Source organism: Podarcis gaigeae (genome assembly GCF_964106915.1).
Source record: "Podarcis gaigeae genome assembly, chromosome: 3".
Taxonomy (NCBI): domain Eukaryota; kingdom Metazoa; phylum Chordata; class Lepidosauria; order Squamata; family Lacertidae; genus Podarcis; species Podarcis gaigeae.
The window spans coordinates 41165873-41181389 of NC_139680.1; the positions used below are offsets into that span (position 1 = coordinate 41165873).

Consider the following 15517-nt stretch of genomic DNA (forward strand, 5'->3'; position numbering starts at 1 on the left):
GGACCGCTTACCAGCGGGAAGGTAAACGGCGTTTCCGTGTGCGGCTCTGGCTCGCCAGATGCAGCTTGTCATGCTGGCCATGTGACCCAGAAGTGTCTCCGGACAGCGCTGGCCCCTGGCCTCTTAAGTGAGATGGGCGCACAACCCCAGAGTCTGTCAAGACTGGCCCGTACGGGCAGGGGTACCTTTACCTTTTATGAACTCATTCATTCCCCCCCCCACCAAAATATAGTCCAAAATATAGAAAAAGGTTGCTGACCCCTGGTTTAAGTTCTTTTGTGTGAGCTCAGGTGTTGAGATGAACACCCAATAAATTGTATCAATCCTTGTTTAGCTATGCTGACCAAAGAGAGGCTGTTCTTGTAAATGTGCAGAAAGTGAAGACCTCCTTTAATTTATCTTGCATTATATTTGTACAAACTATAAACAAAGGGTGTCATCTCTCAGTTGCACATGAGGCCACTATGGATAACAGAAGTATGAAGAAATTTACCGTATTGGCCCAAATATACCGTACGTCACACCTGAATATAAGCCGCACATTTAAACCTTAGGGAGAGGGGAGTCAATACCCGAATATAAGCCGCCCCCTTCCTCACTCTCTCCCTTTCTGGCCTTGGTACTACGCTGCTTTGCCGTGTTCCTGGCGCTGTTTGCCCTGCGCTCCTAGCTGCATACTGGGGGGGGGGGGGCTGCACTGTGTTGCCAGCAGGCTTTCCACCTTCCTCACTCTCTCCGTTCCCGGCCTTGGGGGAGATGACAGGGGACTACGCCACACTCCTGGCACTTTTTGCCCCAAGCTCCTGGCTACATACTGGATAATTTTTATATGGTTGCAAATATAAGCCACACTTTAACTTTTCATGGTTGGAATTTTTTGGGGGGGGAGTGCAGATTATATTCAGGCCAATACGGTATAACTGGTTGAATGTCAGCATTTGTCATATTTTCCCTAAAAGCACTTTTAAAAAACAAATTATCTGATTCCCTTACAAATGATACAAGTTCAAACTTTACCTGTCCAGGTCAGATGCTTGTCTTTCAAAGTTTCTAAGAACCCTTAAAACTTGAACTTCTTGACTAAGAAAACAAGGAGGTAGCAGTCCATGAATATTCAGCTGTTGTCTCTCTTGCAGGGTGAAAGCCAGACCCTTTACAGAGAGGAGAAAAGTGTTTATTGAAAAGAAGATACATTTAAAATGCAATGATAGTTAGTTTGTTAGAGAGAACCACAATACACAACATACATGCATCTCTATATACGCCCAAGTTTTAAAAATCTGAAGCCAACAAATTTTTAAATATTATTAAACTTGCTTCATGATATGAGCTTATAATACATCCTTTCAAAAGTACCTATATTTCCCCCCTTAACACTGTATAAAAATGTTTCCTCCAAACTTATAGAAATGGATCCTTTTTGCAGTTTAAATGCGTCCAGATAATATAATGAAACTCTAAGATATAAAAGATCTATTATAAAACACAGCTGACACCTACCTGTAAAGATTTTACCCTTTCTATTGTAAAGCAGGTAAGTCTGTTGTATGCCAGACAGAAACTGTCAAGGTACCATGAAAAAGTGCATACAATCCTACCCTGCTTTCACTACATAAAGCTGCAATACTTATGCATAATTGACCTGCTGCATGGATGCTGCTTGTCAGGCTCTAATTCAGAACTGAATACACTCACATACATCATTCACAATGTTTCCAGAGCACAAGACATAATGGAATATAGATAGTTCCATTTGTTTTCCAAAACAATGTATGATAGAATCTGAGTTACAAAAAGGGATTTTTGCCCAATGAGATGGAACATTGCAAATTTTACTTTTAAAAATACTGTAGTCTCTATGGGCAGGTGATTACTAATGACTCCTGTTTATTGAGGAGTCATACTGATTTCCTTTCACAAAGCTTGTGCAGAGAATAGATTACTGCCAGTTTTATTAGCCATTCATTTTGATTTGTTTGTTTGGATGTTATACGACAAAGATCATTTATACTGCATTTATTCTGATTTCCTTGCAGGGAGTTCACATGTGTTCCTGTTAGTCATTCATTCATCTCACAATTTTCAATGTATTTTCCCATCACTTTTCTGAACTACAAGAATTTTGAGAACCCCTGATCAAATTGTAAGCATACAGTTTCTCCCTCCCCCTTTTTATTCCTTTGGAGAAGATTAGGCTGCTGCAGAGATCCACTTTAGCTATGGTTGCACAAATCTTTTGCATGTTGTAACATGTAAGATGAAGACCAATATTCTCAAAAACATTTTTTTTAAATCCTAGTTTTAGAATAAACTACTGGCTTAAGGTTGCTATAGCAAGACAATTGAGAAAAACATTCATATTAATACAAAACATCTGGAATATCAAAATAGTTTTATTATCTTTTGATTTCATGTTTTTTTCAAGCATCCCAAAGATGACCAAATATTGAAAATGGAAAGAATGTGAAAATTTCAGATATTAAAATTATTTAGCATAGTTTTAATAATAACATAATTTTTAAAACTCTTTTAGGAAATTATATTTTAACTCCTGGAGTATGACAGAAGTTCACACCACAGGCAGCCATATCATGTTATTAAAAAATATTCAGAGGTCTCAGAGGTGAACATATTTTCCACATATCACTGCAGTTCTTATGTCTAGTGTTCAATTATTTTAGTCAGCTCCAGACAGACTTTAAATCTACATACTGTACTGTATATGGAATGGGAGCACCTTATTACTTGGCCTGCACATTTTTTACTTTCACATCATCACATTTTAAAGAATATGGGGAACTTGAGATATACATTGCTTTTGCTTCTGAGACTCTGCATAAAAATGTATGTGTAAATAGTATGAATTTTCTTCTTACAAAGTTTGATGAATGCTTTACTACCTATTGAGAGATTATATGAACTTGGCTGCTTCCAGACTGTCGCTGGAAATTCATATACCAGCAAATTTAGGCTGTGCAATTAAAGTGGATTTGATGCCCTTGTGCAACAAACCCGCTTTTTAAAAAAGTGGTAATAAGAAAAGTGATAGGAAAGTGTGGAATAACAACAACATCAGGTGGCATTATATAGCCTCAGAGCAATGAAGAAATGTTATATAAACAGCAACATCACATAATCTACAAGCAAATAATGGGGACACAAGTCATGATGAATGCTCAATAAACAGCTTGTCTGGAACAGGACAAATGAGAGGGAAATGGCAAAGGTTCAGTCCTAAAAAGCATTGCTCCATTCCCTTCATTCCCTTTCTCAATTTTTCCCAGAATGCCTCTAGGCCCTACATCTTCAGGGCATTCTGAGGGAAAGTAGTAAGTGGGTGACTACAGTCTTGGCCAGTGCTTTGCAATACACCACAGCCATAGTAAAAATGAGCAAAAAAATCAAAACAAGAATCACAGCCCACCACCACCTCTGACAAACCTGGAAACTGAGCCACTAGGCTAATGCCAGTCAGTCAGTCAAGTTTACTGCTTATAGCCAAAGGCTGTTGCAATGTATACAATGTTATTCAATAAAATATATAATAGTTTGATACAAAAACTTTAAACATTCACATTGTCACTAGGGTAATGCAGAGAACCCACCAAGTTGGTCCAGGGTTCCCTCAGAAGGCATCTTACTCAGAACCTCCTCAAACCAAGTTTTGGCGCTTCTAGAAACTAACTACTGTGCATAAATATGTAAAAACACAATTAAATATATCCCCACACTGCCTCATTTTTTTTACCATTTTAAAAGCATCACTTTAATACAGCAATGGTCAATAGGCACACTTTTATGAAAAAGACAATTATATTCTCTCTCTAATCTAGCATTTCTTCTCCAATTCTACTTCCCATAGACTGAAGTGCTCAACGTACGAGTGGGCACTGAACATTCCAAGCCGCCTACATTGTACATAAATTAGATTTGGTCAGCAACTAAAGAAAACATATTTATGGAAGTCTTCTGGTAAACAAATACTACATATACAAATGCAATTCACTGACACTGAAAATTATGGAAAGTTTTTTTAAAAAATACAAATGATGGTTAAGATATAAAATAACTGGGCTGAAAGACAGAAATTCTACAACAACCTTTCCAAGAGCACAGCAGCAACTGAAGCAAAAGAGCATTTTACATATGAAACAAAAGAATAAATGGGTCAGATCTAGACTAAGTTAGCTGTCTGTCACTCCCACTGAAGTCTGTCAAACAAGTCACACCGTGACTAACATGTCACATTTATATCAACAGTAGAAATTTATCATTACAAATGTACAAAACTTTTTGGGAGTAGGGTCGGGTGGAGGAGAAATTCAAATATAAACAATTCTGAAGATTTAAAAAGTGTACTTTTTGTGGAATTCTCTAAAAACAGTAAGTTGGATCCAAATGTTTTGTTCTTTGAATTGAATGGAAGGCGTTTCCTTTTGCAGAAGCAAAGTTTTGCTCACAGAAGGCCTTTACAACACAGAGAAACCAAATCAGGTTCCTATATTTTTTACAAGATAGATTCAACTTTATATTTCATCCCTGAGTTTGAAGTTGTTGCAGAAGATGATGCTTAGTATCTGAACCACAAACCATTTATATTGCCTATAAAAGGGACCAACAGCCCAACCTGAGTCTTTATACATCAGTATTACATGCTTAGGATGAAAAGATAACATAAGGATGTTGTGAAACTAGTTGCTCTATAGCCTCTGCCACAAGCAAATCTGCCAATACAATTTGCCAATCAGGGTGCAAACAGTTTGTGCAAGACAAGCAACATCCTATGGAATACAGACAAAATAAACGGGATACAGAAAGCTACCACTGATGTGAGAATAAAGCTGTAAGCTAGTATCTTGGGTTCTATACTATTTATTGGAAAGCAAAATAGAAAACATTACATTACCACATATCCCTCTCAATCTTTGGGTTCTTTATCACAAGTTGATTATGATTTCCAAGACTGCAGCTATTTTCAACGTAAACAAAAACTTTGGAAGTAGAAACCTGGGGGAACCCTTGAATTTTCAAAAATGTTTATTTCCAAAGGCTATTTGAGTAATAGAGAAAAGAGAAACATAAACAAGTTGAAATTAGAACTTTGAGGTATTTTCTGTTCCTAGGAAGGCATGTTGGTACATGATAACAAAATATTTGATTCTGCCAAGAGTTTAATGGTGCTACTTGGGTACATCAACTGACAAATTCAAAAGAGGTAGTCACACATTTATCAGCTGCAGCAAAAAAAAGTGTCTTATGGCACCTTAAAGACTGACACAATTTAGGATAAACTAGGTTATGTGTCTTGTGTTGATATACACAACTAAAAATATAGAGCTAGCTGATGTTGCGGGACTCTAAGCCCCATGAGCCCCAGCCAGCATGGTCAATGGAAAGAGATTGTGGGAGTTGTAGTCATATGTTAGCCATCCTTGAAAAAGAGGCAGGTTCCTACTCTTCAGATCTCTTTAACTTAGAAGTATTAACAGCAGGTATTGTGAAGACTGGTAAGCACGACATGAGTGACTGTCTTAGTGACCCCCAGGGGCCATAGGTAGAATCACAGAATCATAGAGTTGGAAGGGACCCTAAGGATCACCTAGTCCAACCCCCTGTAATGCAGGAATGTGCAGTTGTCCCTTACGGGCATCAAACCTGCAACCTTGGCATTATCAGTGCCAGGCTCCAACCAATGGTGTAGAAGGGCTCCTTGAACATCAGGACCATAATATTTTTTGTAACTATGACAGTGTGACTCAATTCTAAAATCTCAGATTATGTAGAAAGCTGTTAAACCAGAACACTAATAATCAACACAACATTACAATGTAGCTATTCTTATATCCAGCTACCAGTGTTAATGTTATTAGTTTGTTCAAGGGAATGGATGTGGGGCCTAAGCCTGAACAAAGGAGTGAGCTGTGTATACTTAGTAATGTGGGGAAGGCACTTTGCACAAACGGTTCTTTCCATGTCCCAGGGTTTAGCAATGGCCTGAATGCAGGTTCTGGGCAAGGCCTTGGTGAGCTCTGAAAAGAAAGATGTATTAGCCACATATGAAGCTTTTTTGACCCCATTGGCGGTGAATGTTTTTCAAGACCAGCAGAGAGCCCACCACTCAAACAGTGAAACGATTTCCCCTTTGTACAGAGCACTCAAGAAGATCAGATATAGCCTAAGATTATCAGTTTGCAGGTCTGTCTCTTCCAGGTTAAGTGGGCCCACTGAGGGTGTTATCCCCAAGAGTCCCTGATATCACAGAACCAGCGCTGAAGTTTTTAAAGCCTCTCACCAACAAGGGACAAAATGCAGATATTCCAGTTGGTGAGTGGCTTGACCTTATTCAAGTCTGGAGCATGCAATCCTGTTTCCCTGGTCAGCTTCCTCATGGTCACACCATTATCTGTCTATAAACAGCTGTTCTCAATAGGGTAACCTGTTGAAATCTATACAGTCATACCTCGGGTTGAATGTGTTTCGGGATGAGCACGTTCAAGTTGCGCTCCGCGGCAACCCGGAAGTAACGGAGCACGTTACTTTCGGGTTTTGCCACTTGCGCATGCACAGACACTCAAAATGACATCATGCGCATGCGCAGAAGCTGCAAAAAGCGACACGCGCGTGCGCAGACGTGCCATCACTGGTTACGTTTGCTTCTAGATGCGAACGGGGCTCCGGAACAGATCCCGTTGGCATCTAGAGGTACCACTGTAATATGGTTCAGCTTGTCATAAACTCAGAATCTTCAAACATGCAAATATACACCTTGCTTATTTTTAATTTATCTGCTATGATGAGAGAGAATAATGAAAGGGAAGAACAAAATAGGATTCCGTTTGAATGAAAACGAAAACTGCCTTGGTAAATATTTAAGTTCCAAGTTGGGGCCTCTGTCTTCTCTGAACTAAGTATTCAAAAGCAGAGTGTTTCCTTATTTCAAGGGTTCCTCCACGCATTCCGAAGGAATGCAGGACAGCTTAAAACCACTTTTAAATATTCAATATTTTAAATATCCATATTTAAGAAGGAGTTACAGCTTAATATTCCAGTCACACACTGTCCTAGATGCTTATCCTTAGCTATGAAATGCCTGCATGCATAGAAGGTATTTGCAATATTTTTTAAAGGCCAGAAAGGTTGAACTAAGAAATATAAAAGGAAATCTGCAAATAGAAGCCCATGACAATTTGTGTGTTTCACAGCAGATAATACTGGATGACCTGTGGTATCTTTAGCAAGGTATCCAAGGCAAAGCTTAGAGCAGTCATAGAAAGAGGAACTTTAAGTATAATCTCCTCATTCAGCACATTGCAAGGGCAGGGACAGAACACTCTCACCAAAGGTCTGAACTGATTACTTGTAGAGGGCTTTTGAAATTAGACTGCCTGAAATTATTCTGGGGGTCATGTACAGAGCCTGGACCTAGAAAACATTTTGGGGGGAAAGGAGGCAAAAGAATTGCAGACCATTATTAAAGGGAGGGAGACTTTCATTAGTGCAATACTGTATAGGACTATAACGTATTGTGACAGAAAGCTGCAGTAGCAAGAAACATTTGCAAGGGAGGATCTGTTAGCCCTTGGAATCATCTTTGTGTGGTGTAAAACAAGACCCTGCCCTTTCCCCAAGTCCTGTGTGCTGGTTTCCTTTTTCATGGGGATTTGGAAAAGCAGAAAGTAAGAGCAGCATGAGTCTTCATGCTGCTTTTGCCTCTCTAGTGCAAAGGAAAACAGACTCCTCCACTTCTCCACCACAGAGGACAGATTGCCTGAAATGGGATTGGGGGGGGGGGGGGACATTGCTGACATTGGCAATTTGACATGGGAAGTTGTGGAGCCCTGACCCTACAAAAATGACACATTTTTGTATTTTTGAAATACTTGTCTTGTAAGTTGCTCTAAGAAGAAAATTTGGAGATCACAACACTTCAAACATGTTTCTATTGAAACAAAGCAAAGAATAATGTCACATACGTCTATTTATCTGTTTTCTAAGAAATAGAGAATTGTTATATTATGTGGAGTTCGTTTACACTTTTCTATCCAGAAAAACATGTTCAACAAGAAATATTTCTACTTAGCAACAACCATTGTAAAAATCACCTATGAGAACATGCTCTGGGTAACATTACACTGGGGGTTACTTGCCTTACGTATTTAACCAGGTTCCAGATGCGAAGTCGAAATGTAATGCAAGAATTATACTATTACTAGCTTAGAAAAAGATTATAGTCCTCGTGGGGCAGAGGTGTATTTCATAAATCTAACAAATAGCAGCATTTACTTTGGTGGCCTGTAGTACTCTGTGTATCAAGCCTTTTCAAATGAAACAAACTTACCATGGGTGAGTGGTCTTGTTTAAAAAATATGGTACACACACACAATTATGGTACACATGCCCATTTCAATGTGTACCCAGTGCGCTCCCACAGCTGGTTTGTGAAATTATGTACACACATTAGCCACAAATTCAATCCACATCTATCCTGTAGTTTGAGAAATACTGCATTTGATGTGTTTTCCACCAAACAAGTTTCAATCCAATTTGAAAATATAAGTCACACCCATGGGCATGGCCAGGATTTTTGTTGGGGGTGGGCAGGCCTTTTGTTAAGGGTGACAGAACCTCAGTTAGCTATTTATTTATATTGATTTTTATTGATTATTGATTGGGAGGACAGCTGCCCCTCCTTGCCCCCTCTGGCTACGGCCATAGCCACACACCCTCTCTGCCCACAAGTGTGGACAGACAGCAGGCAACTAAGAAACACATCCAACCATGCCAATGTGTACAATGACATACAAATGCATTTGAAACACGTTATTCACTGTGCTTAAAGGTGGTGATGTGTACACAAGCATAGTCTCAACACTTCCCATATAGTTGCTGATGTTATATGTCTCTGTGCAGAATCTGGAATATAGATCGGCAGATAAATGCCAAACTGAAAACTGTACAACTGGTCAGGTTAAAAGTTTATTCTAATAGCAGCCTTGGTAGATTATATGCAGGGGGCAAATTCACGTTTATGTGTCATATTTATAATGCTTAATTTAATTGAAAGCCACAGCAAGGAATGTAAACGAATAAAATATTAAATGTTAAGACTCCACAGCAATATAAGTTCTCTATAATGATATAACAAGCTACTGTAGTTGCTCACAAATTATTATCATTTGCTTCTTTAATCTATTTTTTAATATAAGGAATATGAACATTTTTAAAGGGCACATAGTACAAGTCCAGAAACTGAAGTCAAGGTAAAAATAATAATTAAAATTTCATCTCTTCCAGTTCTCAGCTCTCTTCCAACTAGTAAACATCTCATCCAACACATGTGGTGAGAGAAAGGTTTATCTGTAAGCATCCCTCAGGAGCTGCTCATGGACTAGTTCCAGACATCTTTTAAAGGCCAAATCTGCTTTATGTTCACACTAATAATCTCCATGTGCAGTGTTTTTTGCTGAAATCAAATCAGCTGCTTCACTATTTTCATAAGTGCTGCCTGGTTTTCTTCTTGTTTGTTGTACTGTCTGGAAATCAAGGTCTATTATAAAAATAGCAACAGTGGACATCAGAATTATTAATAAGGAATCTCTACCAACTGAAACTATCTGATGTATCTCAATTATCATAGAATCAGATGGCTATACTGCTGTAAAACTTTGAGAAACAAATAAATCAAAAGATGAACTAACTGGCTCACAAGGGCCTTGTTCACAAGTAACACCAACTATGAAAAAGTATGAACAAGCAAGCATGCTAGAGTCTAGAGTCCAGGCTCAATGTTTAGCTCTCTCCACAGTAACCATGAACAATGTGTTTGTCCTATGGTTTACAGTTCCTGGTTTGTCTGGGAAAGTTAAATCATGAACCTGGGTTCACACAACACAAATCATGGCTGAGCACAGCACAACATAGGAGTAGTACAACCAGGTTTGAGCAAAGGGAACACAATCTCTTCTCTTGGACCCTACATATTCATGATTAGCCACAGTTTGGCTCAACAAGATGTTCAAAACAGTCCACTATGTTTCAGACCAGCCATAGTTATAAGTATTAAGTTAGCACCAAGCCTCATCAAGCTTTTATTTTCATTTAACACCTTGCCATTTTTCCTGAATCACTAGAGGATGTTTAACTTAATGGAATAAACACATAGGAGCTAAAGGAAGGGCAATTAGTACAAAAATCAATTTTTAGTCCGATGTTTTAAGAGGACAAAATAAGGGCAATCAAGGAAAGCATAGACTAACAGCAGATTGGAAAGGTATTTGTAACTATGCAGCATTTCTAATTTGAGAGTATACTAATTGGATTTATTATCTGTTCTGTTAGACCAGATTAAAACCTTACTTAACAAGTGTACATTCCTGTATTACGACACAAAGTACTGAACATATATTATAAGCATCACCAAAAGTTCAATAGTAGATTAAACATTTACATATGTAAGAGATGTTTTTTGTTTTATTGGCTCTTACACCTCGTGAAATGTCTTGATGGAGAAGGAGTTGTCCGTCTCTTCTAAGGGCCCCAACAACTAACCATCAGGGGGGTCTAAAAATCTGCTTGGTTGACAGTGAATCAGGCAAGGGTCCAAGAAGTATTTTGGGATCTGCAATATAAAAAAACTGAAGAACTCCATTGCCAGAGTAGCTCTTTCTGCAGTCTCCCATAAACCTATCCTGAAGTGTATTTTTAAAACTAGCAGGGAAAATCTATGCTGCCTTAATTCTTTCCAGTTACACATATCTCTGTATTGGTTTTACTCATTGAATTTATTTACTCAGTATTTATTCATTCATCACCATATATCAATAAAGGCAGACAGTGCAATTAAACAAGAACAAACTGCATATAGCACCAGCAATTTGGAAGTCCATGCCTATTGATATCAGGCAGGCACCTTCACTGTATTCTTTCTGGTGGTTCCGGAAGACATTCCCATTTAGACAAGCCTATCCAGGTGTTTTGAAAGAATCTGTAGGAGTTTAAATTTATTTTAGTCTATTCTATCATAGTTTTAACTTTCTGTATGTTTTAAATTATGGTTGCAATTTTTTCAGTGATAATGTTATTGTTTACTCTTTTTTGTAAACTGCATTGAGGTTTTTTTCTACGATGAAGTGCTATATAAATGTTATGAAATAAATTTATAAATATTTCTATTTATTTATCATATAATCAACTGAGGCACTACAATTGATTACATAATAATCAAACCTGCCTTCTCCGTCAGCCTAGGCATAATCACCAGTAAAAATTAAAGAGCTAAAAAGATTTCACAACCTAAATAGAGAATAGTCTTTGCCCAGCACTAAAAAGGTATTCATGGGGGGGTGGGAGGCAAAAGTCTTTGGGAAGAGTGTTCCCTAGGTGCTGGAGCTGGAGTCACTGCTCAGAAAGCCTTCTCTTTCGCCACCTGCCAAATTTCTGCTGATCACCAATCCTTCTTTTTCAATTCCACATATAAAAGAAATTTTACTGCAGTTTGGGTAGAAAAACAGTAAACCCATTTTCCACACTGACAAATTCCTGTTTATGGTATATTATGTAAATCTTCCATATGATTATGGGACGCGGGTGGCGCTGTGGGTAAATGCCTCAGCACCTAGAGCTTGCCGATCGAAAGGTCGGCGGTTCGAATCCCCGCGGCGGGGTGCGCTCCCATTGCTCAGTCCCAGCGCCTGCCAACCTAGCAGTTCGAAAGCACCCTCGGGTGCAAGTAGATAAATAGGGACCGCTTTCTAGCGGGAAGGTAAACGGCGTTTCCGTGTGCGGCTCTGGCTCGCCAGAGCAGCGATGTCACGCTGGCCACGTGACCCGGAAGTGTCTCCGGACAGCGCTGGCCCCTGGCCTCTTGAGTGAGATGGGCGCACAACCCCAGAGTCTGGCAAGACTGACCCGTACGGGCAGGGGTACCTTTACCTTTTTATGTAAATCTTCCATATGATTATGTCCTCCTTATGAGATATGTGTAAAATAATGAAAAGCAATCTAGTTCAGTTGAAATAAACTAGGACTTGCACCAGGACTGAAATTCCAGTTTAGCCATAAATCCTTTCAATAATCTGGACAAGACTACTCTCTTAGCCTCTGATTTCCATCAGAAATGGGAATAAAAGGTTTGTCATCAACATGAACAGCTATATAAAGAAGGCCATATAAATTAGAGACAAATACTTGTTTCGTAACTGATAGCAACAAAATTATAAATGTCATATACTGGGAGATAATAGCACATCTTGTTTCTGAATAGTTTTTATAAGATTTGTGACACAGCTGTAATGCATAAACTAACATATTATATTTGGTCCTATGTGTATCACATATTACAGCAGTTCCATATGAGTTTCTTCATTGCCAGCAGTGGCCACATGGAGCAAGAAAAGAATAATGCTAATGCTTTATTTAGAACTTTTAATGTCCCTGTAAAATAAATTGGAATTAATACCACTCTATCACAGAAGGTGGAATAAGGCTGAGTGAATGTCTTGTATAATACCACCTAGTGATGATACTAGTGGTGTCCTGATTCATAGATCAGTCTCTTAGTCAATGTTGTCTGATGGAAACAACATAGAAGTGATTTTAACACGTGTGGAGAAATGGCTGGATAGATTTGCAGAGCTGAACTACTACAGTGGTACCTCGGGTTAAGTACTTAATTCGTTCCGGAGGTCCATTCTTAACCTGAAACTGTTCTTAACCTGAAGCACCACTTTAGCTAATGGGGCCTCCCCCTGCTGCCATGCTGCCGAGGCACGATTTCTGTTCTCATCCTGAAGCAAAGTTCTTAACCTGAGGTACTATTTCTGGGTTAGCGGAGTCTGTAACCTGAAGCATATGTAACCTGAAGTGTATGTAACCCCGAGGTACCACTGTATTCCATTTACATTTAGTTTCAGAAATATTTTATTAACAACAGATCTGGTCCAGTATTTTTCTCCTTCCATAGTAAATCCAATTCCCCTGGCCACCTCTTGCTCTTTCTTGAGCATTCTGTCTTTATTTTGCCCCACAGTGTGCTGATTTTTATTTTTAATTTTTTAAAGCATAGTTGTAATATTTGGTCCCAGCGTTTTCTGACCTCTATTTTGGCACAGCTCATTAAAGTCAGCTACCGTCTGTGTAGTCAATGTTAATATCACAAAAGGGGATCAGACTTGATAGCATTGAATCTCTTCCAACTGTATGACTCTTTAAATCTCCCAGTCCTGCCATTCTTAGTAAGATGATGTGGGGCAAGCAGGCGCCTGGAATATCTTGAAGTTAGATCATCCTATTATATCTTCTGAGAGTTGACAAAGAACTAAAAAAGTTGAAAGACTATTACTTTGAACAAATGTTGTCTACCAACTTTGAGAATGCTTTGGCAGTGGAAAGGCAGGATATAAGCTTTCTTATTAGATAAGTAACTAAATAAAGCAATGGAGCTGTTAATCTAAATGGTGTATCTTCAGTTCATAAAATATTATTTAGCCATTTCCCCCAGTGCTGTTAAACAGAGAAGAGAATATCCTTCAGTTTTTATGATGATTTTTTGAAGTGGGTAAAGTTTTCTCATGTTAGTGTTAAGTGTTTCTTTGAAATAAACAGATGTTTGCAAAGAAAAGTCATAAAATCATAGAATTGTTGGGTTGGAAGGGACCCCAGGGGCATCTAGTCCAACCCCCTGCAATGCAGGCATCTCATCATGCAGTGCACCATCCAATTTGAAACCATACTGGACCCTGCTTAGCTTTGCAAACGTGCTAGCAGTTTTATTGCTGCACCACTAAGAGAACTAGTTAGAAACTGTTATGAAAGGACGAGGGAACCCATAAAAAGCTTGGCTCCAGCCTAAGAGCCATATTTGAAGGTGTGTCTATACCATAGGTCAGACATACTGTATTGTTGGATAGTAGACGCGGGTGGCACTGTGGGTAAAACCTCAGTGCCTAGGACTTGCCGATCGTATGGTCGGCGGTTCGAATCCCCACGGCGGGGTGAGCTCCTGTCTTTCGGTCCCAGCTCCTGCCCACCTAGCAGTTCGAAAGCACCCCCAAGTGCAAGTAGATAAATAGGTACCGCTTTATAGCAGGAAGGTAAACGGCGTTTCCATGTGCTGCGCTGGTGCTGGCTCGCCAGAGCAGCTTCGTCATGCTGGCCACGTGACCCAGAAGTGTCTCCAGACAACGCTGGCCCCCGGCCTCTTAAGTGAGATGGGCGCACAACCCTAGAGTCGGACACGACTGGCCCATACGGGCAGGGTACCTTTATCTTTACATGTTTGTTAAGGTAGAACAGGGATTAATTTCTCATTACCGCTAACATGCTGGCTGGAGTTCATTGGAGTCAAACAACTGGTGGAGAGCAGCAATTTGGCTATCTCTGATTTAGTGGGAATTCTAGTTTCTGTTAGCATGTAGATGCTGCAATGTGTAGAGAAATATATTAGCTATGTAGCCAATCTTTTCACATTTAATATCTTTGACTATTGTACAGTTTTTTAAAAATCTTGAAATACATCATTGTGTGTGTGTTGTTAGTGTCTGTAGTAAAACTGTGCCGCTGCTGCTACAGCAGCAGCGTGTTCTAGTGGCTAAATTTTTGGATTTGTACTTGTACAGCCTAATTTCAAGCCTGCTCGGCCAAGAAGATTGCTGGAAATTGCTGGGCTGTTTATTGCTGGTTGTTGTAAAGATAAAATTGGAGGTAAGGAAATCATGTATGCCACTTGAGCTCTGTGACACCCTTCTTTCAAACTGCAATGGCTCAAGATATTTTGCAGGGCAGTTTTTTCTGCTTTCTGTACTTTTGCTTACCTCTTGTTGTGTAGTAGAATTAAGGTTCTACTTGCTGCAGCCAGAGAGGTGGGCAAGAAAAGTGGCAGACCCCTAAATCTCAAACAGCTACTTGTAAGGATTCACGGGTGTTCTTGCTAGAAAATGTGGCAGACCCCTAAATCTCAAACAGCTACTTGTAGAGATTCACGGGTGACCTTGCCTAGAAAATGATTATATTTTTAAAAGAGTGGCCAGTCCCTTCTTTTTGCCTTTTTAAGGGACTTTTGGTGTTTAGGTTGTGTACATGTGGCAATTTAGAATGGAAAAATTGTTTTGTGTGCATGTTTATCATGACATCCACATTATGTCTTCATCTAAGTGGCAGACTGCACAGACACCCCACTTTCATTTGGATTTTCCTGTTCTGTGGATAGAAAAAATAAAATGTAAAATTGGCCCTTTTTAGTACTATTTAATTACCCCTCACACACACCAAATTACTTCAAGGGGTCTAAGTAGGAATAAATTGGTCAGATTATTAACTAGTTGGAATAAATGGTTATTGTTATATAAGTGGTAGCCGTTGTCACATGTTGGAATATAGTTTCTCAGCCGTTTTATATCTGGTATGATTTACCATATTGAAGACCCAAGTGGCATCTAAAAACTATGTCAAAATTATTTAGAGAATAAAGCCACTTCAGGAAACTGAAGGCTGTTTGAGATGCAGGCATCTGGAATCTAGG

General features: G+C 39.2%; 2 protein-coding genes across 10 annotated transcripts in view; one reads left to right on the forward strand and one right to left on the reverse strand.

The window, feature by feature from the left end:
- Nucleotides 1–15517, reverse strand: part of ME1 (malic enzyme 1) — a 118257-nt gene that overhangs the window by 93737 nt on the left and 9003 nt on the right. For all 3 annotated transcript variants that reach the window (XM_083730388.1, XM_083730387.1, XM_083730389.1), the window contains one exon: nt 1018–1151. In XM_083730388.1, the coding sequence (XP_083586514.1) occupies nt 1018–1151 (134 nt within the window). The remainder of the gene's footprint in view (nt 1–1017; nt 1152–15517) is intronic.
- The window catches only part of PRSS35 (serine protease 35), a 152954-nt gene that overhangs the window by 88846 nt on the left and 48591 nt on the right, over nt 1–15517 (forward strand). The gene's annotated exons all lie outside the window — the stretch shown is intronic.